We start from the raw sequence: 22,091 nt of genomic DNA on the forward strand, positions 1-22,091 counted from the left end.
ATTTTAAAAATAAATTTTTTTTTTATATTTTGTTTAAAAAAAATATAATCAAAATCGGATGGCTAAAGCTCTTTTTGATAATACATATATAATATTTAGTTTTTTTTGTTAGGATATTTTATTATTTTAAATTTTAAGATTTTTTTGTTTGTGTTTATTTATTTATTTTGGCGTTTCCAAATAAAATATAGTGAATAGATTCGGGCCACAATTTGTTGTTACACACAACCTTTCGTCACTTCGAAGTCCAACACTTGGAGAATTCTTTTAATATATAGTTTCAGAAAGTAAAAGGATCATGATAAAAAAAAAAAAAAGTAAAAAGACAAACATTGAGGATTCATGACGGATGAGATTATTAAAATGTTTATTTATTCAAATTTTGTCATGGAGAATAAATTAAACTTTGATACTATGATCCAATCATCCAACAAAAATGCGATGAAGGCTAGATCATGAGAGGTAATTAACTAATTAAGTAATTACCATATGAAGTATATTTATCTAATGTATTTTACTATTTTATCATACTTCCTAATATTTATTTTATATTTGAATGAAGTGTACGTACACGTACTACGAAGGTAAGAAATGAGATATGTTTTTTTTTTTTTTTCTCCGGGTCATAAGAAAATAGACAGCTCATTTGAACCTGAGGGGAAATAGGTCATAATTTATTTCGGAAAAATGGGCTATGTTTCTAGATTATTAAGATATGTAGTTATCTACCTAGAGACCAATAATTACTTATCAGCTTTTTTGTTTTGGATTCAGGCCTGTTGGAATACAAAAAAATAAAAAGAGAAAACCTATTTACTCAATTATGATCCATGTGTCATAAAGGTTTAGTGTAATGACTTAACACAGCCTTCTTAGCCGAGGCTTGGTGCTAGTTAGGGGTGACAAAACGGGTCGAGTCCGCCAGACCGATCTGCAAAACCCGCTAAAAAACGCGGGTTGGGCTAGGATTTCGAACCCGTCAAATTAAAAAAATCCGCCAAACCCGCACCGCCAAATTGGCGGGTTTTGGTGGGGCGGGACGGGCCGGTCCGCCGGGCCGAAACTTTATATTTTTCTTTTTTTTTTTATTAAATAAAATAGTGGTTACTATTATAAAATTAATAATTATAAAATTTTTAAACACTTTTTTTTCATTTTTTGTTTTTATTCTTCTTTTAGTTATTAACTTTATTTATTTTATTTTACAATTTCGTATATATGCTCAAATTATGTGACTTATTTTTTAAAATAAAGATGATTTTATTGACAAATATTATTTTGAACAATTTTATTGAAGCTAAAAATTAAAAAAAAATAGTAAACAAATTATATTAAAATTTGACTATTTTTTATTTGTATTTTATTTTTTAATTATTATTTTTTATTAATTTTAATGAATTTTATTTTTCAAAAAAAAAAAAGAAAAAAGAGTCAAGCGGGCTAGCCTGCCAACCCGCCAATCCCCCATAAAGCGGGACGGGCTAGCATTTTGAACCCATTTTAGTTGGCGGGGCGGGCCGGTCCGCCCCGTTTATGAGGGGGCGGAGCGGGTTGGAGCGGGCCAGCCCGCTTTGCCACCCCTAGTGCTAGTGGCAGGATCTGCTGCCTTGCAAGTAGCTGCACCTGGGTTCAAGTCCCATAAGAAAAAAAAAATGAACTCTTAAATAAATTCATGGAGTGTGTGAATGTGTTGTGTGGATGTGTAATATATAAGTAATGCTTAAGATTAAAGATTGTCTAATCCATTTGATAAAAAAAAAACACAGCCTTCTTCGTTTATCCAAATTCAGAAATCAGAACCAATTATATAAAGATTAGGATTGGGATATAAAATAGAATAAAAATTTGACATATTTAATTAAATTATTATCTAACAAATTTTAACTATTAATTTTATATAAAGACAACTATTTATTAATGTTCATTATAAAATAGATATGGATATGACTAATGACACCCAGTGTATATAAAACTATATGAACTTTAATTCTGATGCCGTTTTTGTTAGCTTATTATATTCGTAAATTATTGTTTTGCAGTAAAATAGTGTAGGGAAAGAAAAGAGTTTCTGAAATTTTAACTTACTAAGTGATTGGAATGCTTTGTTAATTAACGTGAATAAATATATAAAAAAGTAAAAAATAAATAGGTTCTTGATTTTTTTTAAATGCGAATATTTTTGTTCTTTAAAATTGAAAAATATATTTAAATCTATATCTTATAAAATACGTGATAATTATATCTTTCTGTCGAGTTGGAGCTCAAAACAGCAACAAAAAATACTGACCTGGAGGAATGATGACTGAACTGTCTGTTTTGCTTGATGATGTGGATGGAAACAAATTATTAAAAGACAAATTTGTCCTTATGCTCTAAAACGACGCCATTACCTGGAATGAGTCCTATTTGATCGAAATGCATCTACGAAGCCATGGCCATTGATGGTGCGATCGTCCATGATGAGTGAAAGGGGTTCTTCATGCACAAGACCTGGAGCGAGGTCTTCATTCGTCGTGCCAGGATGATACGAGCGAGATGGAGTTGCGCCAAAATGCTTCTGCGGTGTATATGTCATTCTGTACAAGTCAAGAACAACTACTAACCCTAACAGAATATTTTTTGGGTGTCCATTCTTCAAGGTAATTTACTATTTTGGCAATAATTGGATGAGACTGTAATGTGTCTAATTGGGTGATTTTCTAAAAATTTGCTCTAGGTTAAAGAACGTCACTGCCGATTCTTTGTCTGGCTTGATGAACACTTGAAAAAAATCAGGACCATATAGTCTGAAGCATTTGGTGCTGTGGATGATGGTGAGGGAATAGAAGTTGAAGAACAGCTGTTTCGAAGGCAAGAATTGAAAAAAAAAATGAAGGATTTGGAGAGGAAGCTATTATCTATTGAAAAGAAAAAATTCATGAATTTGTGGCATATTACTGTGATTAGTGTAGTTATTGTTATTTTTGCTATATATTTTTTAAAGGGCTCAAGATGATTGATGTACTTGTAATTTCTGCTAACTTCAAATCTCTTTCTTTCATTGTCTCTCACCCACTTAGCAATCCATTTGTTGTTGGAATTTATCCGTTTCTGTAACTGTTTCTCCTGGACTGGTGCAAGCTTTTTACTACAGTGCTCTAACAGCCTAATGTACTTGGTCATTCTCCTCATTAAGTAACACCTCATTTTTTTACACATTGTCAACACTGGTTTAACTTTGTACTTTACTACTTTTGCGTTAAAAATTTCGCACATGTTATTAGTAAGGTTATCCACCTTGAGTCCATGGCTGAAAAAAGCTTTAACCCAAGTGACAGGTTCAAATTTCATCAAATATTTCTATGCTGCCTTATTAACCCCCTTCAGATTCTCCATGATCTCTTTGAACTCTGGTTCTGTTGTGCAATTAGCACACTCCCATACTATGTCTCTAGTATGCGTGTCTTTGAACTAGTTAATGAAATCCTTTCACATGTGCATTACATAGTTTCGATGATGTGCTCTCGGCATTACCTCTTTTAAGGTTGGTAGTAAGCCCTACATAGAATATATTGATGCAATCACATAACATTGTCAAAACAGTCCAAAGTCATGCATTATGCTAACCATATTGACTAAGTACTAGCCTAATCTACCTAAATATATTGATTGATTATTAAAATATAATGATGCAAACCACTGATTACTAGCCTAATCTACCCAAATCAATAGTGTAAAAGTCTAACCTTTTGCTAGTCGGACATAAAGTTCCAACCATATTGATTGGCATCACCCAAATCTTCCTGAAGCAGTGTGAAGAACCATTTCCATGATTTCTTAATCTCTGATCTTGCAACTCCATATGCCACTACATAGAATTGATTGTTCGCATCCTGTGCAACTGTTGAAAGTAGTTGGCCTCCGTAGTATTTTTTTAGAAAAGCTCCATCTAGATGAATGAAAGTCCTACATCTACTCTTAAAGCCTTGCTCACAGCCCTCGAAGCAGATATATATTTTGTCAAATACAGGGAAGGATTGTGGAATAGGCTTCACATCAACTCTTGCAGTCGATCCGGGGTTACTCATAATTATCTCCATCCCATAGTCCCTGAGCTTCCCATACTGTTCCTTTTTATTTCTCATTATCCTTTCTTTGGCCTCTTTCACTGCCCTGTAAACCATCTTCAGATGCACCACCAGATTAAACTTTTCTCTAAAAAAGTCAATTGCTTCGTTAGTTGTCATATGAGGTTGACTTGCCATTCTCTTCTCCACTTTTTTCTTGATCCAATGTTGATCAGCAGCATTACTATCGAAATTTATAGCACATGTATGCTCTACCTTGTAAGTCTTTACCTAGAAACATAATAGTGTTTTGTTGTAGGATAGATGTGCCAGCTAAGGACAATCTTCACCCCTGCAGCCAACTCTCACCATTTTCTTATCATTTTTCATCCACACAAGTTCCTTCCCTTTAGAAATGAACATATCTCTTACCACTTCTTTGAACCTATAAATTGTTACAAATTTGGTTTTAATCTCAAATCTACCCTCCCCAAACCCATACTCATCATTAAAAACTGAAAATTTGTGCTTCTCTCCCCCATCTTCTGAAGACACCGGTGTGTGAAGATCCTCTAATTCATACTCATAATGAGGTCATCATCATCTGAAACCTTCTCATTCACATAGAGTCTAATTGGAGGCTATCATTGGGCTGCACAGTAGACACAACTTTTTCAGCATGTACAGCAGGCCTAGTTCTTTGTGGCTTTACATTAAGCCCAGTTCTTTTGGGTTTGGCAGTGGGCCTGGTCCTTGTGGGATTTACAGTAGGCCCAGTTTCTTTGAGTTTCGCAGTTGTCCTGATTCCTTTGGCATCACTCCCACTTACACTCCTTGGTCCAGCTATTTTTTTACTTTCACTTGACTCTGCTCCTATCCCTTCCTTGACATTGACCTTACTCTGTGGTAGGACATTTTCCTTTCCTTAATAATTCTTTTTCTTCTTATACCATCATTTTCCGCATCACAGCTAGAATAATCATCATTAGAAATAGTTTCAAAGACAGCCGGATGAGGTTTATACAGTTTGTCCTCTCCACTATCATACCCATCATCTTCTATGGATGGTGATGACTGAAGTTCCCTCATGATGATCAACATCAATGTGATCATCAAATTTTTCTGCCCCCATTTTTGCAACAACATCTTCTTCCACTATTTGTGACTCATCCATGGGGTGGTCGAAGTAAATGTAAAATTTATCGGTGCTTGAATTCTTCAGTCTGTTCTCTCGCGTCTCATTTATTTCTGCATCCCCTCTCAGAATGTGCAGTCCAGACTCAACATCAGTACTTGTTGGGTCATACCAATAAACTGCCATGTATGATGCATAGCCCAGACCCTTGAACAATGTCACCAAACTCCCAAAATTCACGAAGTCTAAGTCCATCTTTGAAAATTTTTCAACTTTTTCACCAATATACTCAAGAGTTCTACTGGGTCCTCTACTAAAATGGCCTCCGTGATAAAAAAAAAAAAAACAGGTATCACATATATGTCATCCATATGTATTATCCCCAACAACATAAATCAGACAATAAATCCTAGATCAGGTGCCTCAAATTTAGAAATCAGTAAACTCCACATAGCTTTTTTCTTATTCTTCTACCAGAAATAAAACATGCAATCACCCCTAAGCCCAACCCCATGCATTATATTGTCACAAACATTTAAACAACAACACATGTATACATGCGACTATTACCCTTGTCTCTATAGAAGATGGCTGCTTCTTTCCAGACGAAGCTTGCTGTTCCCTTTGCCAACCACAACATCCACTAAGTACACCATCACTTTCAATTAGAGGAAGACATTTTTTTGGAGGGAGAAGGAAGTTGTTTGTCTTTTGATAGGGTTTTTTGTAATATATGGAGTAGTGAATTCTGGATGTTATGGAGATTACAAAGAGTGAAATAAGGTGGGGGATGCTAACGGTATCGTTTTAGAGCATAAAGACGAATTTGTCCTTTAATAATTTGTTCTTCATCTACATCATGAGGCAAAATGGACAACTCAGTTATTATCTCTCCAGGTCAACATTCTCTGTTACCATTTTAAGTCCCAACTCGATAGAAGGGTATAATTGTCACGCATTTTATAAGGTGGGAAATTTAAATATATTTTTCAATCTTGAAGAATGAAAATATTCACGTTTAAAAAGTCAAAAATCTATTTATTTTTTACTCTATATAAAATTATATATGGAGGACAGTTTCGTAACTATACTAGGATTAAGAAAATTTTAGATAAAATTATTAAGAGGTTTACTCCTAAGGCACTTCAATTATGCCGTATAATCTGTGAGACACTTGTTTGTGTTTTGTTTTTCTTTCTCTATTATGTATTATGAATATTATTATAAAACATTTTTTTAAGCTTTTAATAATTATTAAATAATTTTTATTTAATTTTAATTATAATTTAATCTTTTATATATTATTTAATTATTAAATTTATCTTCTATTCTATAAATTATTATTTTACTATTCATCTATCATATTTATTAGCAATTAGAAATAAAAATAACAGCTAAAAAGATCTTTTATTAATTGTAACCTTTATAAATATTTTGACAATGTAAATCAACGAGATTTTTTATGCTTGATCTGTTAAATCTGTAAACGCCATAAAAATCGTATTTTTTAGTAATTCGATTAGACGTACAACACAATCAATTGAATATAGCACGTTTTTTTAAAGTTCAATTGATTTGAATGGTTACACAATTAATTAAAATGTACTATAGAATATAAATTTTTTTTTATTCAATCAATTGTAACTATCCAATCGATTGAATTTCATAGAGAAATAAGGGTGTTTTCTTATTTAATCAATTGGTATGGTAACACAATCGATTGAATTGTGCTGTAAAATGAAATTTTTGCCGTGACTAACATGAATTTTTTTTATTTCTATTTTAAAAATGTGTAATAACTTTCAGTATTGTTCAATAGTAGCTAATTGAACCGTTTTAATATATTAAAAGTTATATTTCAAATAATATCTATATACTTTTAATACATGACGAAGACTCCATAACTAATAAAACAAAATTTTATATATACAAATTGGATTTATATATACAAATTGGATATATTGTTTTTTCATGATTATATTATTATAACATACCAATCGATGGTATACAAGAATACCATTAATCATGTACAAAATTCAATCGATTATTACAAAACCAATCAATTAAATTTTGAGGAAACTTATTCTATGGCACAATTCAATCATAATTACATTATCATGCCAATCGATTTGCCTTTATTGTTTTGCGAAATTCGATCCATTGGGTAACAATACCAAATTGAATAAGAAAGAACTTATATCCTATAGCACAATTCAAACGATTGGGTAACAATTCCAATTAATTGAATTTTAAAGAAACTTGCTATATTCAATCGATTGTGTTGTATGTCCAATCGATTCAATTACAAAAAACATAATTTTTCTGGCGTTTACAGATGTAACGGATCAAGTATAAAAAAATTTCATTGATTCGCATTGCTAAAATATTTATGAAGGTTACGATTAATGGAAGATTTATTTTGTTGTTTTTGTTTCTAATTGCTAATAAACATGATATATAAATAATAAAATAATAATTTATAAAATAGAAAATAAATTTAATAATTAAATAATATATAAAAAATTAAATTATATTTAAAATTAAATAAATTAAAGACTATTTAATTATTATTAAAAAATTAAAAAAATATATTTTATTATTAGACTATATAATAGTCTAAACGTTATGGACTTTCAAACCTATGCCAACTAACATTAATAAGAACAAAGACAAATTATCTTTTGGTAGGCCCTAATAATATATTTATACTAAATGTCTTATACATATATATACATGTTAAGGCAACTATAACCATTTATATTTCTTTTGAACATCTTGAGGTACATTTCCATCATTATATGCTTATGGACCACTTTGCCACTGTTATATATATATGGATTCACTTTTTGTTCATGCTTTGTATCAATTCAAGGGTATATGCTTTAGGAACTTTAGTTTGCATAAAAGTGATGAAAACAATAATTTGGATCTTGTAGAAAATTATTATATATTATTCTAATTTTCGCCGGTGTTTGCAAGGAAAACAAGGCTGATTTTTTTTAGAAATATTTACGATGCTATTAATTTAGGGCAAAGTGCACTAATTCTACTAAAATTTGGTAAAATATATGTATTTCTAAGGAGTAGTTTTCGAAGATTTGAATGGTTTATAATAGACCTTTTTCAGGTGTAACTTCGTATGAAGTAGTTGATAGTCGAAAATTATTAAATAATTTAATAAATTTGACTAAATTATCATCTAACAATTTTTAACTATCAATTTCATATAAAATTAATGGTGCCTGAATTTTCACTCATAAAAAATTACCACTAAATCTTTGAAGCTTAGCTTCAAGATTCTAATAATTCCAATCCGATGAAACTAGCTAGAATCACTATTACCATGAGTGACCTGGATTATTTGGTTTTGCTATAGGTAATTAGGTAAACATTTTCGGATTCGGTTCAAAACAAAAGAGTCATTTTTTTTCATTATTGAATTAATATTATTTTTAATAATTACTATACTGATCTATTGCTAAATAATCACAGCCCCATTGAGTTTTGTAGGACACACCTTTTTGTATATTTAATATGTTTCTTTCTTCTTGTACGTAGTGAAAGTCTTGCTTTTTGCATGGGAACAAAAACATGTGAGTAGTGATTGGTTTATCCAATTTTTTCAGAGAGAGAGAGGGAGAGAAGAAAAAAGATAGACAGAGAAGCGTGAAAAAGGAAGAAAGAAAATAATATAGACAATTACTCAAATAAAGATGATAAAAATATTTTTTTATAAAGATAGTTTATTTAAAAATATAATTTATTTATTTAGTTACACTTTAAATTAAACAAAGATAACACTTTTATATCATATTAAAATTTAACTATACAATTCATTATTTAAGAATGAAAATTTTTTTTATATGAAGAAAATTATAAAATCTTTGTTGTAGTATCTATTAATAATATATTCATGAATTGATTTATATAAAGAGTAGTCCAATTATCAGGCAATCGATTTTCGATAATTAATTTTAGCTAATATTTTTTTAACCATTATTTTTTTACTATTTTCAGCTAATTTCAACTGATTTTTATTTTTACATATATATATTCACTCTAAACTCTTTAAAAGATAAGAATTAAAAATAATTTTTATAATAAAAAATTGAATAATGTTAACTATACTGATATAAAAGTTGGTTCAATAGATTGTTTATAAACGGACAAAATTTTAAAATACAAACATTAATAACAAATATTATATTGTGTGTGTTTGTTAATTTGTTTTGGTATTGTTTGTATGTTAGAGGTTGGAAACAAAAAGAAAAAAAGGATTATTTTCTTTGAAGATTTTATAAAATAAAAAATGAAGGAAAAAAACTGGATTGGATTATATTCCACAAAATCACGTTAAGCTACATTTCTGAATAATTTTTACTCTTTTATAGATTAAGTCTTAAACTATGAAATTCAGCAAAAGAAAAAGCAAAAACATTGTTAAAAATTGTTTATTAATATATCAAACCATGGTTTTACCAATTATTACAAATTAAACTTACTCAGATGGTCTTAATCAAAATTAAATGAGGTGATGAAGGAAATACTTTAATTTATTTTATATTTTCTTTTTAAAGAATGACTAATACAAAATCTTAATAGCCCAAGAAAAAGAAAACAAAAAGATTCTCATAATAACAGCCAACAAAATAAAAGAAAACTTAAAAATAAAGTATTTTTACTTCGTACTTCTTAATAATAATGTATGAAAAAGTATACGTAACCAATTATAAATCAGTCAAGAATGGAATAACTTAATTAATTATAAATATAGTAATTAGTTTTATTTATTTATGATTTAAAATATTGGTTATTAGATGTTTCACCACATTTAAATTAAGAAGAGATACGTTTAGTATCATTGCAACGTGAATTACAGAAACTTCACCCTCATTCCCTCTTCAAATGCCTAAAACATGATAAATCAGAAAATAGATTCAGAACCATCCAATTTACAAAAAAAGAAACATCCTAATGCCTAACATAAACACCATCCACGTAGAGGTTTTGGATTCACCCAAAAACATTTGACTGATTTTTGGATGGAACCATCTTGTTACCTAGCATTATTGATAATGTATAATTTGGACAATATTTATGGTGCAGCAAAATGTCATTTAATTAATAACCTCCATGAACTTAATAATTAACATCAAATCGATGTTTCTCTTTATCAAAACAAATGGTGGACTATCCTAATTGTCACTTTTTATCCATCTTTTATTTTTGTCACTTTATATGTGTTTCTATTATGTCTTTGGACATTACTAGAATGAATGTTTGTTTCCAAAGGAGATGAATAATTAATGTGGTCTCAGTATGATCATTAAGACTTTTTAATTAGGGACAGGAAAAGACAAGAAATTAGAACAAATAGAAATTAGAACGGAAGATAATTAGGATTTTTTTTCTGATTTTAATTAACAAAAGTACAAATAAAGTAATTTTTTTACATGATGAATTGGATAGATATCAACCACAGATATTACAGAATATAATTATATTTTTAATTTATTAAATAAATATTAAAAAAATCCATAAAACATTTCTATTTTTATTTAAGTTATTATAAGAACAGAACCAGTTATGATGAGAGGAAATATTATTTTGTTTGAAAGGTCAAGAAGAACAATAAGAATAATATTGGATTAATTAACAGGAAGCACACAATCATTTCTTTTCACTAATCAACAAAGACTAGCTAGTCTAGCATTTTCTTATACCCTAAATCATCAACTATAAGTTCAATTAACAATATTTTACTATTAGTTTTTGGTCCTCGTGGGTATAAAATATATATAATTAAGTTTTCTTATTCTATATTATATTATTATCATTCAATTATGTGTAATCAGTTTGTATTCTTATTAGATCTCTGAGATACAGTAGAGTAGTCTAATCAAATAATTTATTGATGAGCTATATATAAATAAGGGTTTAATTAGTTAATATGCATAACAAAAAATATAAAATGTTTGAATATTTTATTTTAATAAATATAAAATAAATATATTAGAAATTAAGTTTCGTATTTTTTATACAACTTCTTTTAATTGATATAAAATTGAAAGTTCTTGTATTTGTATAATTGAAAGTGTGGAGTGTTTAATTTATAAAATCTGAAATTCAATTCCAAGAAAAAAAATTGAGAAAAAGAGTTAAAGAAAATATTTTTTTTCTGTCTTTATTAATGATATCTAAATAAAAAAGTTGACCTTCAAAAAAGTAAAAAAATAAAAAGTTGACTAATTATTTATTTTCTTAAAAAAATTTAATTTCGAAAAATCAGCTATATCAAATAAAAATTACTAAAAAAGACTGAATGAGACACCGATCATTATCAATGTTAAAAAATAATAATATTTTTTTAAATTAAATCCTAAAATTATATATATATATATATATATATATATATATATATATATATAAATTCATGATGGATAATAATAATAATAATAATAATAATAAAGTTATAGGAACCTTCCTCTTCATTTCCTCTTCTACTTCTTCACTCTCTCTATCTACTACTACTTGCACATGACATTCTGTTTCATCTTCAACACTTCACTTCCCTTTCTTCAATTCTCTCTCTCCTCTCTTCATGTTCATGGATTCATCAGAAATCGAATCCAATTCCAAGTTATATGCCAAAAACGGCATCCTCTTCCTTACCTTCACCGTACTCCTTTTCTTCCTCCTCCTCCTCATCATTTTCCTCCACACTTTCCGACACTCATGCTTTCCTATCCGCCGCCGTAACAGCCACCGTCGTCACCACCGCCACCGACACGCTGTTCCCGCCAGCAACGGTATCCACCCTTCCCTTCTTACTTCCCTCCCAACCTTCACACACCCTCCTTCTTCTCCTTCCGCCGTCGGCGGCGGCGACATCTGCGCCGTGTGCATGTCGGAGTTCGTCGCCGGCGACGAGGGCCGTGTCCTTCCGATTTGCCGCCACGCTTTTCATTCGCAATGCATAGATGCGTGGTTCGGTTCTCACTCGAGTTGCCCGCTTTGTAGAAAACCGGTTCATCCGGTTCAAACCGGTTCGATCGTTATTGAACCGGGTCTGGAGAAGTGGTCTCCAGAACCGATTTGGTGCCCGAAGAAGAAACCGTTGGAGATGGAGTTGGAAATGGAGAAAGTGCAGAAGATGAAGAATAGTAGTTACTGTATAAATATCATGGCTCTTTAATAATTAATAGTTAGCACTATATATGTATACTTAATTATGCGTAATGTAACATTCTCTCTTTTTCAGTTTTTTGGTAGCGCTATACTTAACTGTGTGGCCACATTTATGTTACGTGGTTAGGTGATGTAACATTACAGCATGGTTAATTATACTGCAATAAAATAGTTTAAAAACCAACTTGCATTGCTATAATGCTTAATTGACTTAATTTACTTATCCAATAAGTATTGGACACTCGAATGTGTAGATGTGGTAATTATAAAAAAAAAATTAAATAGAATATTTTAATCGGTAAAGAATTAATTTTTAATTTATTAAGCTAAAAAATACCGTTAAAAAAATAAAAAAGGTTAAAGTTGAGAGGTAATTTTTTAATTAAATCAGTTAATATTTTTGTAACAACAGTAGTAATTGTGTGATTTGTGATAAATGCTTTTGTGCATGAATTAGAGTTAAAAAGTGAGTCAAATTAAATGGTAAATTAGTTTGAATTTAATTTGTTAATAGTTTAATAAATTAAGAGATTATTTAATTAGTGTAAATGAATGGAATTCAATCTTGAATAAACTTAGTTTATTAGCCTGTATCATAATTGTAAAAACTAAACTAATAATCAAATTTATCAAATTACTGGTTTATTAATTTATTAATTCAACTGATAAATTATTGATTAAATTGATAAAATCGGTTATATATAAATAAAAAAATATAAAATATTAAAAATAGTCATAATTCATAAACTTAAAAAAATTCAAAATATATATCTTTAATTCTTTACCAACATTCGAAAACAACCAAATTTAACAAGACAGCAATCTTAAATTCCCTATTACCTATTTAATAAGATGGCAACTTTAAATTCACAGAACAAGCAGATTTATATTAAACAGATTATTTTAATATCACTTATTTCAACAAGCAGCTATTTCAACAACAAAAATTTTACCTATTCATATAAAAAATTTCAACAAACAACTTCAACCAAATTCAACAACAACCTTAGCTTAAATTTCCTATTCAACAACCTTAAATTTCCTATTTTAGCAAGCTGATTATTCATACTATAATTCACAGGTTCAACAAGCACATTCAACAAGCATTAAAAGAACAGAAGAGAACAACATATTTATACTAAAATTCATAATTTCAATTTCAACAAGCATTAGAAGAAGAATAGAACAGCTTCATAGTTCACAACTAACTTATTTGACAAAATAGAAGATGAAGACGACGGAGACCACTTCATTGTCCGAGAGAGCAGACGACAAAGACGAAGACGACGGCACAGACCGGCAAAAAAGACGACGACGACACAGATCGGTAAATCTGTTTTGTTCCTTGAGAATTCACAATAGGTGTCGCGATGATGTCTTCTACGGTGACAGTTTAGACTCTAAACTACCACTATTTTCATTAATTTTTAATGAAGTATGAAAATACTATCAAAATCACCGCTACTCCATCAATTTACGGCGGTTTTAGAATAAAACCGCCAATAATTTTTCGCCATAATTTATCCTTGATCTTGTTGTGTATGGAGGTGAGACTGCGAGAGGAACGGGGGTATATATCCAAGACCTGCTTGCATGCTATATATACGCATTTAATAAGTAGGTTTATATATATAAAATAATATCCTATTAATAATAAAATTTAAATATATGTGCAATTAAGCTTTTGCTATTTAGAAGATTCTAATTTTCTATTTAGTAAACTTTTATATATCATGTATTTAATTATTTGTAATTTAAACTATACTGTTTTAATGTATGTTGGGTAAGTGAAGAGATTTTGAGATCAGAGTGCGATAGCGGTGAAGACGAGTGATGTTGACAATGAGTGACTATTTTGTTTTCTTTAAAGTGGCTGATGATTTTGTTTGAATAGTCATAGTAATAGTAATAATAATAATAATAAATATAATTTAATACTTGAAAGATATATAACATGTAGAGTCCAACTGAATACAATTTTGCATTGGAACATGGTTCATGATTATTCATGGATGAAAGTGATATGGTCACGGATGTACAGCAATGTAGTAGAAACAAAATGAATTTTTGTCCTTCAAACCTCTTCATTTTGGTTCCTACAATAAATTTGCATGAGTACTGATTGATATGTATTTGGTAAACGACATTTTTTTTGGTATCTACCATAAATAACTTGGACTAATATAACATTCTATTAAAGCTTCCTACCGTACTAAAATTCATTCTACACCAAAACGTGGACACTATGTCACTGCCATGCATCGGTAGGTGAATTATATTATGGATAACATGAAAATAATGAAATACATCTACAATTTTTGTTCGTTTACGTTTTTGTTAGCACATCGATCTAGTTCTTATATTATCTATAAATTTTTTTTTTGAATATGATCGATTACCATTTATTTTTTGGTTGTGATTTTTTTTGACAGGTTTAGTGTGTATGACTATCATTTATTGGAAGGCAATGGGCATCATCAACAACGTTGAAGGAACATTTCTTGAGTTGGACAGAGATATCCAGTAGCAAGGAGATGCGTAAAAGATGGATGGTGTCCTTTTTTGCGATTATTTGTAACATATGGCTAGAAAGGAATAGAAGAATTTTTTAGCATAAGAGAAAAGTGATTGACAAGATTATCCATGTGTCCTTTACAAGTTATAAGGAGTGGCTAGGTAAGGATCCCTTTTGTTGTTAATGAAAAAGGCAAAGATAACAAAGGATATAGTTTAGTGTTCGTGGTGCTGACTTTTCTCTTTTTTCTTTTCTTTATCCCATATATGTTGATCTTCTTGTTTATTACTTACACAGTTACGCTCTACTTAGTGTGTTGAGTTCATTGCTTTAAAAAAAAATGTTCAATTCATCTGTTTATAGATATTGTCTACTTTAACATTTCAAACGCCTTACGATTTTGTTCTTGATATATAATAAGAATGATGGCAAATCTTCTATATTTATCCATCAAATCATATCCCAAAAAAAAAAAAATTACATTCTTATAAGATATGTTTTGTTCACCTTCAATCAATCCGACCGACGTAAGTAATATAATTAATTGGAAAATTTAATTTGAAATCATATAGAAGTAACAGCTGCTTGAGTGAGCTAGGGTCTAGGGACATCTTTGAAAAGAACAAATGATTAAATTTTATTTTTATCAATATGTTATAATCTGTTGTGATGACTCTCGCAACAAACAAATAAGACCACAATTATGACAAGATGTCCATGTATAACAGAGCATTATTATCATGATTTTTCAGTTGAATAATATATATTTAACTTCCAAATTAAACCATTATATCTGATCCACATGTTAAAATTATATTAAAGACATTTATTTGCCTCACTTTTTTAGAATATAATGATACTGTTAACGAGGGACTAGCAACTTTAGTATACTCTCTTCCAACAAGGCTTCTTTTTTATTTACTCAATGCATTTGAGTTTTAGCTAATTTCACTTTCTTCGTCTTTCACCCACATCGATAATATTTGAGAAATAAAAAAGTCAGAAATTAATAATTATTAAATAAAATAAGTTTTGACTATTTTTAATTATTTTTTTTATTTTTTCGTTCACTCATATATTAAATATCTTGCTTAATTATATATTACTCTTAAAAAGTGGCGACACTTGGCTTCTAAAACTTACGACTATATAAACATTTTTGTTAACAAAAAAATTGTTGTTTGGAAAAAAAAAGTCGTTGTTAACACTATAAATTGTAGTAGTGTGAGTAATCACTAATCACCTCTTAATAATATACATTTTTCTAAATTTTATAAATGAGCATGAAATATATATTGCCATTAGGCGCATCTCACGGGAACCATGCTAGTAACTCCATTAAACTTAATCTATCCGAAAATAGAAAGCCATGAACGTTGATCAGTAATAATTGGGTGTCAATTATAGCAAACAAATCGAATTTAGCAATTGATGTTAGGCTAACAAGACTATGAACAATGCCCATCGTCAATTAACATCCCCAATTTAGAAACATAAACACAACCATTCAAAAAAAAAAAATCATTCTCAATGTTATTTATTTAACTCCCACACTATTGTGATCTTAGCTTCAACACCACTTTTTGACCACAACAAATTCCTAACCAAAAAAATAAAAATAAAAACATGAAGACAATCACAACATTCTTGCCCCTCTTGACCATCTTTTGCATTATCCTAGGAAATCACAAAACTGTTGCATTTGATAAAAACCTCAAAGGGAACGAACTAATCAACGTAGTATGTAGCGAGTCACAAACAAAGGATCTATGTCTTAAGGTACTTACCTCGGACCCATCATGTCCTCAAGCAAGCCTACAAGACCTAGTCTTGATATCTCTTAAGGTCGCGGCCGCGAATGCGTCCGGCATCCTAACAGAATGCAAGACGCTTATCGACGACCCAAATTTTGACCCGGCATTCCAACAAGGTCTGGCTGATTGTAAGGAGACCTTGTTGGATGCCGAGGGTCAACTTGAGGACACCATTGCTGCCACATTGGCAAACAAAGAACATGATGCTCAAGTTTGGCTTCAAGCAGCATTGGCAGCCATTGATACTTGTGATGCTTCAATTCCTGGTGATGATGATATTTTGTCTCAACAAAGTAGAGCTTTTCGCCATCTTTGCAACCTTGCCATTTCTCTTAGCAAGGCCTTGGATTCTTCTTCTAAGATGAAGCCTAAATAATTCTAATTTAACCAACACCACTACTACTACTACTATAGCATCTCTTTGGAGATTTTTGCTACCTTATTATTATTATTATGGTTGAATTTCTATATCTTATTACTCATACATTTTGTTATAAAGAGAGATGATTTTTATGTATCATGTCATCTTATCTATGTGTACACTTTTACATGAGCATGAAATCCGTTTTTGGATTTTGTAGGAAAATCTTGTATGTAATGTAATTTGATTGCAGCAATTTTGTATACATACAAATTTAATTATCGTTTATTTTTTATTCTTTTTTTTTGTCAAATAACATAGAATAAAGAGAGTAGTTAATCTTATTAATTACTTTGTTTATTGTAGATATTTTTGCTAATTAACCCACTATTTCTCTTGTTAAGTGTGTAAAAATTGAGGTGGTGAACTTATTTATATATATGCACTAAAATAATTATTCTTTGTTTGGTATAAATTATCCAAAATAATTTTAATATGGTTGCATTGGTTTGATATTTTTTCATAGTTAGAATATTTATTTCTAAAAATATAATATATTATTTAATATTTTTCATCTTAAATAATTTTTTCGTAGACTTGAATCGGCTTCAAGTCATATTTAATAATAATATATAAATTATGAAAATAAAAATAAAATATTATATAATATTTATTAAATTTATTTTGTAATATTAAAATTTTATTAATTTATTATATAAAATATATATATTAAGCAGATTCAATTTAATTGAATACATTTTAAATTAATTTAAAATCAAATTTAAATCGTTAAAATAGATTCAATAAATATTAAAATAAAATTGGAATTTACTTATACCTGACTTGGTCCGACTCTTCTTGTGCATCCCCACCTTGTTCTACAAGTTTTGTATTTTGAAATGAGAATTATTGACTGACTAATAAAACAAGGCGATATGGAAGCCAGTGGAAATGGTGATTAACGTTGAAGATACGACGCTTGTCCTTTTTTGACTTGGCCATTAACCACTTGTTCTTTGTTCTTTGGATTTCTTTTCCTTTTTTTGGGGGATACATTATATTATCTATATTTTTTTTACTTGTTCCATATATTTCAACAGTTGCATTGTATATATGTAATCCATTGTTTTTCTTTGGAACTTGGGAGAATTATTTATCTATACCATGGTTATTATATGATAATTATCCTACATGCATGACATTTCAATGTGTGGTTGGACTTAATAACACTTGTAACTTGGCCAATTTAAAAATAAAAGGTATAATAATTTGTAGAGGCATAAAGCTGCATGTTTCTGCTAATTAAAAAATATAGAAAACTAATATTTTAATTTTATTTAATTAGCGTTAGTCAATTATTTTTGTTTCCTAATTGTGAAACTTTTATTTTTTAAATTTAATATTTAATTTAAATTTTAAAATGAGAGTTTATTAATTGGAATTTAAAAGTTAAGATAAAAATAATTTTTTTACAAAAAATTAACTAATATTGACCGGAAAAATTAACTTCTTAATTGAAACTCTTAAAAAAATTACTTGGAACCATAAATAATAAAAAGCAAATAAGCAGGGGAAGTAAAAGAAATAGCTTAAAAAAATTACTCTTTCATTCTCTTTTATATATACTGGTTATTTTTTTTAGTACATCTGATCTTTCGAAATTGGAAATTGTAACGGTGTCTAACAAAGGAAAAAGTGTTTGTCAATGATATTACTATTTTAGTAGAATAGGAAAAATCTCACTAGCTAGATCAGATATATAATAAAAAATAGTTATGTAGAAAAAACTAAAAAGAAAGAGGTCAATGATGTTACATTAGTCAAAATTAAACAATCTTAGACGCGGCAAAGAAATTAGGAACAATAATGATCTTCGCCATTCCCAATTGAGTTTGCAATAATGCTAAGATCCAACTACGTATTATATCTTATATTATTATTCTCTATGATATCTAAGTCAAAATCAGCGGTTGAATTAAACAGCTGACAAGCACTTAATACATAATTAAGTAATTAGGTGGGTCATCACAACAACAATAAACTATAAGATGGATTATTAGTTTATTACAACCTTAATTAATAATATATAGCAATAATATTGACTTCATATAAATCTCATTAAATAACTTTCATCATACAATGTGTAGTTTTGACATTGCACAAAATGCATGGGCTTAGTTAATTATATTACTATGCCCCGCCACTTATTTCATATGAATGAGAACCCAAAGAATCAATACAACAAAATATGAAATAACAAAGTAATTAAGGATGTGATCAAGTTAATTAATGTATATATATATTTAGCTATCTATATAGTTTAGTAAAAACTCAGTAACAGTTAACTTTATATAAAATTGATAGTAAACGAGAGTCGTTAAATGATAATTTAATCAAATTTATCAAATTATTTAACAACTCTCAACTATCAATTTCACATAAAGTTAAGATAACTGTATATGAATTTTTACCGTATAGTGTAACACTATATCAAGCTACTAGTGTAAGTGACACCTGTCTGGGGCAACCAATCATCTCCAAGCAAGAAATTAGAGACAGTGAAATTTGATGCATCCGTAGAATTAATCACATGGTAACCAGCCCAAGTGACTCTGTTGGAAGTGTTAGAACCGGGTCCATTGTTATCATACTCAGCATAATACAATGTACTCAATGCAAAATCACCATCCCATTCTTTCCACCCTTTAGAATCAACCACACTATCCATGAAAGTTTGCATGTAAACCGTCCTAGAGTATTGTTTCCACGGCCTACCAAGGTAGGTCGCAGCCGCACCAAGGTTCGCGGCCAGGTCATCACTCGGCTTGATTGTGCAATTATGGATTGAGATTCCGGTGTTTTGGTTCGGATCGGTTCGGCCTTGGGCGGTAATTGCATTGAATTGGCCACTCATTGGGAGTCTAGGGTATATGTTACAATTTTGGAACACGGATGCGGCGTTACCAAAGATAAAGTCAACGGTACCATATATGTCACATTCTCTATAAAATTGTCTTAGAGAATGTGCATAGAGTGTATCTTGGTAACCCTCAAAGCTGCAACTATAGAATGTGGATAGATCGGCGCCGTTTCGGAGTGCCACTGCTTGGTGTTTCACGGCGCCGGCGGTGTTCCGGACGGTGAAGTTCACTCCCACAAATCCTTGGCCTACCACGGCTGCAACATAGTCAAAGATATTATTAATTAAGATGAATGTATGATTTAATTTTAATTACTAAATAAATAAATTCAATTCAAATCCTAACTACTTTGCATTGATTGAGCCATTATTTAATTGATTTTTTTTTTCAAGACAATTTGGCAGGTGTGAACTGGATTCAAATTCTCTTAGCTTACTCAAAAGTAGAAATAGAAAAATTTATAAATAATTCTAAAAACAGAAAAGTTTTTAGAAAACAAATTATGAAAAAAATAATAGCGCATATTTATCATCCATAAAGTATGAAAAATTGAAAATGATGTATCATTATACGTACCAAAAGTGGCGGAATTAAAGGTTGTCCAGCCATCAACGACACTTTGATTTCCTGTAATGATTGTTTTGTTGATTCCATCTCCAATCATCATCAAATAAGTCTTCTTTTTATCAATGGACACGATTTCGTCGTAAATTCCGGCGGTAACATAGATCAAGAAGTACCCGTCCGTGGACGAGGACTTGTTGGGTGCAACCGCTAAGGCATCATTGATGGTGGTGAAGTTTCCTGTGCCGTCTTGGCTAACGGTTACAATGCCGTTCACCTTCACCTGGGTCCCCACCACCGGTTCTAGAAGGTTCCGGCGGCTCACCGACTCGTAGATTGCTCGGGTTTGGCTTGACATCTGCATTGGAGGCATCCGACCGTTTTTGAATCCAAGTTGCTTCCTAGTCACTTGAACTGAAGATGTTCCAACTTTGTTCTTTGTCTTTGGAACCCACCTATAAATTAAAATAATAGTCAAATAAATGAAAATATTTTAACTTTATGTACAAATATTTAATTGTATATTATCATATCAGCAAAGAAAATAATCGCATAGTCAATGAATTATAACTCAAATTACATAATCTTTTCATATTTATTTAAAAGATTGTAAATTCAAAATTTTTTAATAAAAAATTAATAAATAATTTAAATATATAATTTAATTATTTAATATAATACGTGTTAATATTTAAATTATTATTTTTATATAAAAAATTTTTTATAAGAGAAATTGTCATAAAATTAAGGTGATGAATGAAGCGAAGAGCACTACTGACCCTTTAGTGAAGAGAGCAAGAGAGACACTATAAAGCTTAGTGTCATTAGAAAGTGGAACACTGAGTCCATTCTTGACGCTCCAAGCTGAAGAAGCTTCTTGAAGTCCATCCAAGCATGTTTGTTGGTTCGTAAGAATGGCACTAAGAAGGTTCTGGATATCATCAGCCTGGTAACTCCCCAACACCCTCGTCGTCTTGTTCACCGTTTGAAACGAACTCGTCAAGAAATCCAGGTTCAGTTCTCCCAGTGTCTTGCAATCTTGAAGTGCTCGAATCGCGGGGACGGAAAGCGTGTTGCTCCGTTGAAGATACTTGTTAACAAGAGTCAAGAACTTCGTGGCTTGTGAAATGGAGCTTTTAACTGAGAACCGGCCATAGTAATAGACATTGGCGTTTTTTGTTGGAGGGAGAACGGATTTGCAGTAGTTTGGATCGGGTGTGGATTTGCATAGATTGGTTGGGGTGATTGGAGTTGAAGGAGGTGTGTCTGAAGAAGCTATGGAAGCAAAGAACAAAGGGAGTAGAAAGAGAATGATGAGATTGAGAAGCTTAGACATTGTTGGGTGTAATAATAACTTGTGTTTTAAGTTATTATGATGAGAACGATGGAGTTTGATATTTGAAGAGTGTGATGAGTGTTTTTTTGGTGATTTGGGTTTTGGATTTGAGTTGAATTTATAGGGGAGAAAAGTGAGGGTTTTTTTTTTTTTTTTAATTAGATTATGATTTTGTGATTGCGTGATGGGTTTTTTTTAAGTTTATACATGC

At 30.2% G+C, this 22,091-nt stretch overlaps 3 protein-coding genes across 3 annotated transcripts; 2 read left to right on the forward strand and 1 right to left on the reverse strand.

Moving 5' to 3' along the window:
• The first annotated feature begins 11,788 nt into the window (after positions 1 to 11,788).
• Positions 11,789 to 12,376, forward strand: LOC130963550 (RING-H2 finger protein ATL2-like). The gene has a single exon (XM_057889654.1). It carries the CDS (start codon positions 11,789 to 11,791, stop codon positions 12,374 to 12,376), a length of 588 nt encoding a protein of 195 aa, XP_057745637.1.
• Positions 12,377 to 16,510: 4,134 nt separating this feature from the next.
• LOC130963551 (pectinesterase inhibitor 28-like) lies at positions 16,511 to 17,074 on the forward strand. Its single transcript, XM_057889655.1, has one exon. It carries the CDS (start codon positions 16,511 to 16,513, stop codon positions 17,072 to 17,074), a length of 564 nt encoding a protein of 187 aa, XP_057745638.1.
• A 2,088-nt stretch (positions 17,075 to 19,162) lies between these two features.
• On the reverse strand, positions 19,163 to 21,977 carry LOC130963689 (probable pectinesterase/pectinesterase inhibitor 41). Its single transcript, XM_057889790.1, has 3 exons — positions 21,324 to 21,977; positions 20,557 to 20,999; positions 19,163 to 20,236 (listed from the first exon to the last, which is right to left on the reverse strand). Exons 1-3 carry the CDS (start codon positions 21,878 to 21,880, stop codon positions 19,545 to 19,547), a joined length of 1,692 nt encoding a protein of 563 aa, XP_057745773.1. The 5' UTR covers positions 21,881 to 21,977; the 3' UTR covers positions 19,163 to 19,544.
• Between the last annotated feature and the right edge of the window lie 114 nt (positions 21,978 to 22,091).

The sequence above is a fragment of the Arachis stenosperma genome, chromosome 2 (genome assembly GCF_014773155.1).
Source record: "Arachis stenosperma cultivar V10309 chromosome 2, arast.V10309.gnm1.PFL2, whole genome shotgun sequence".
NCBI lineage: Eukaryota > Viridiplantae > Streptophyta > Magnoliopsida > Fabales > Fabaceae > Arachis > Arachis stenosperma.

Excerpts from the sequence above, each read along its gene's own strand:
- LOC130963550 (XM_057889654.1), top strand. The coding sequence starts at position 11,789 with ATGGATTCATCAGAAATCGAATCCAATTCCAAGTTATATGCCAAAAAC.
- LOC130963551 (XM_057889655.1), top strand. The coding sequence starts at position 16,511 with ATGAAGACAATCACAACATTCTTGCCCCTCTTGACCATCTTTTGCATT.
- LOC130963689 (XM_057889790.1), bottom strand. The coding sequence starts at position 21,880 with ATGTCTAAGCTTCTCAATCTCATCATTCTCTTTCTACTCCCTTTGTTC. Across the intron at positions 21,000-21,323 it reads CTTGCTCTCTTCACTAAAGG|GTGGGTTCCAAAGACAAAGA; the intron begins GTCAGTAGTGCT and ends TTTAATTTATAG. Across the intron at positions 20,237-20,556 it reads CTTTAATTCCGCCACTTTTG|CCGTGGTAGGCCAAGGATTT; the intron begins GTACGTATAATG and ends ACTATGTTGCAG.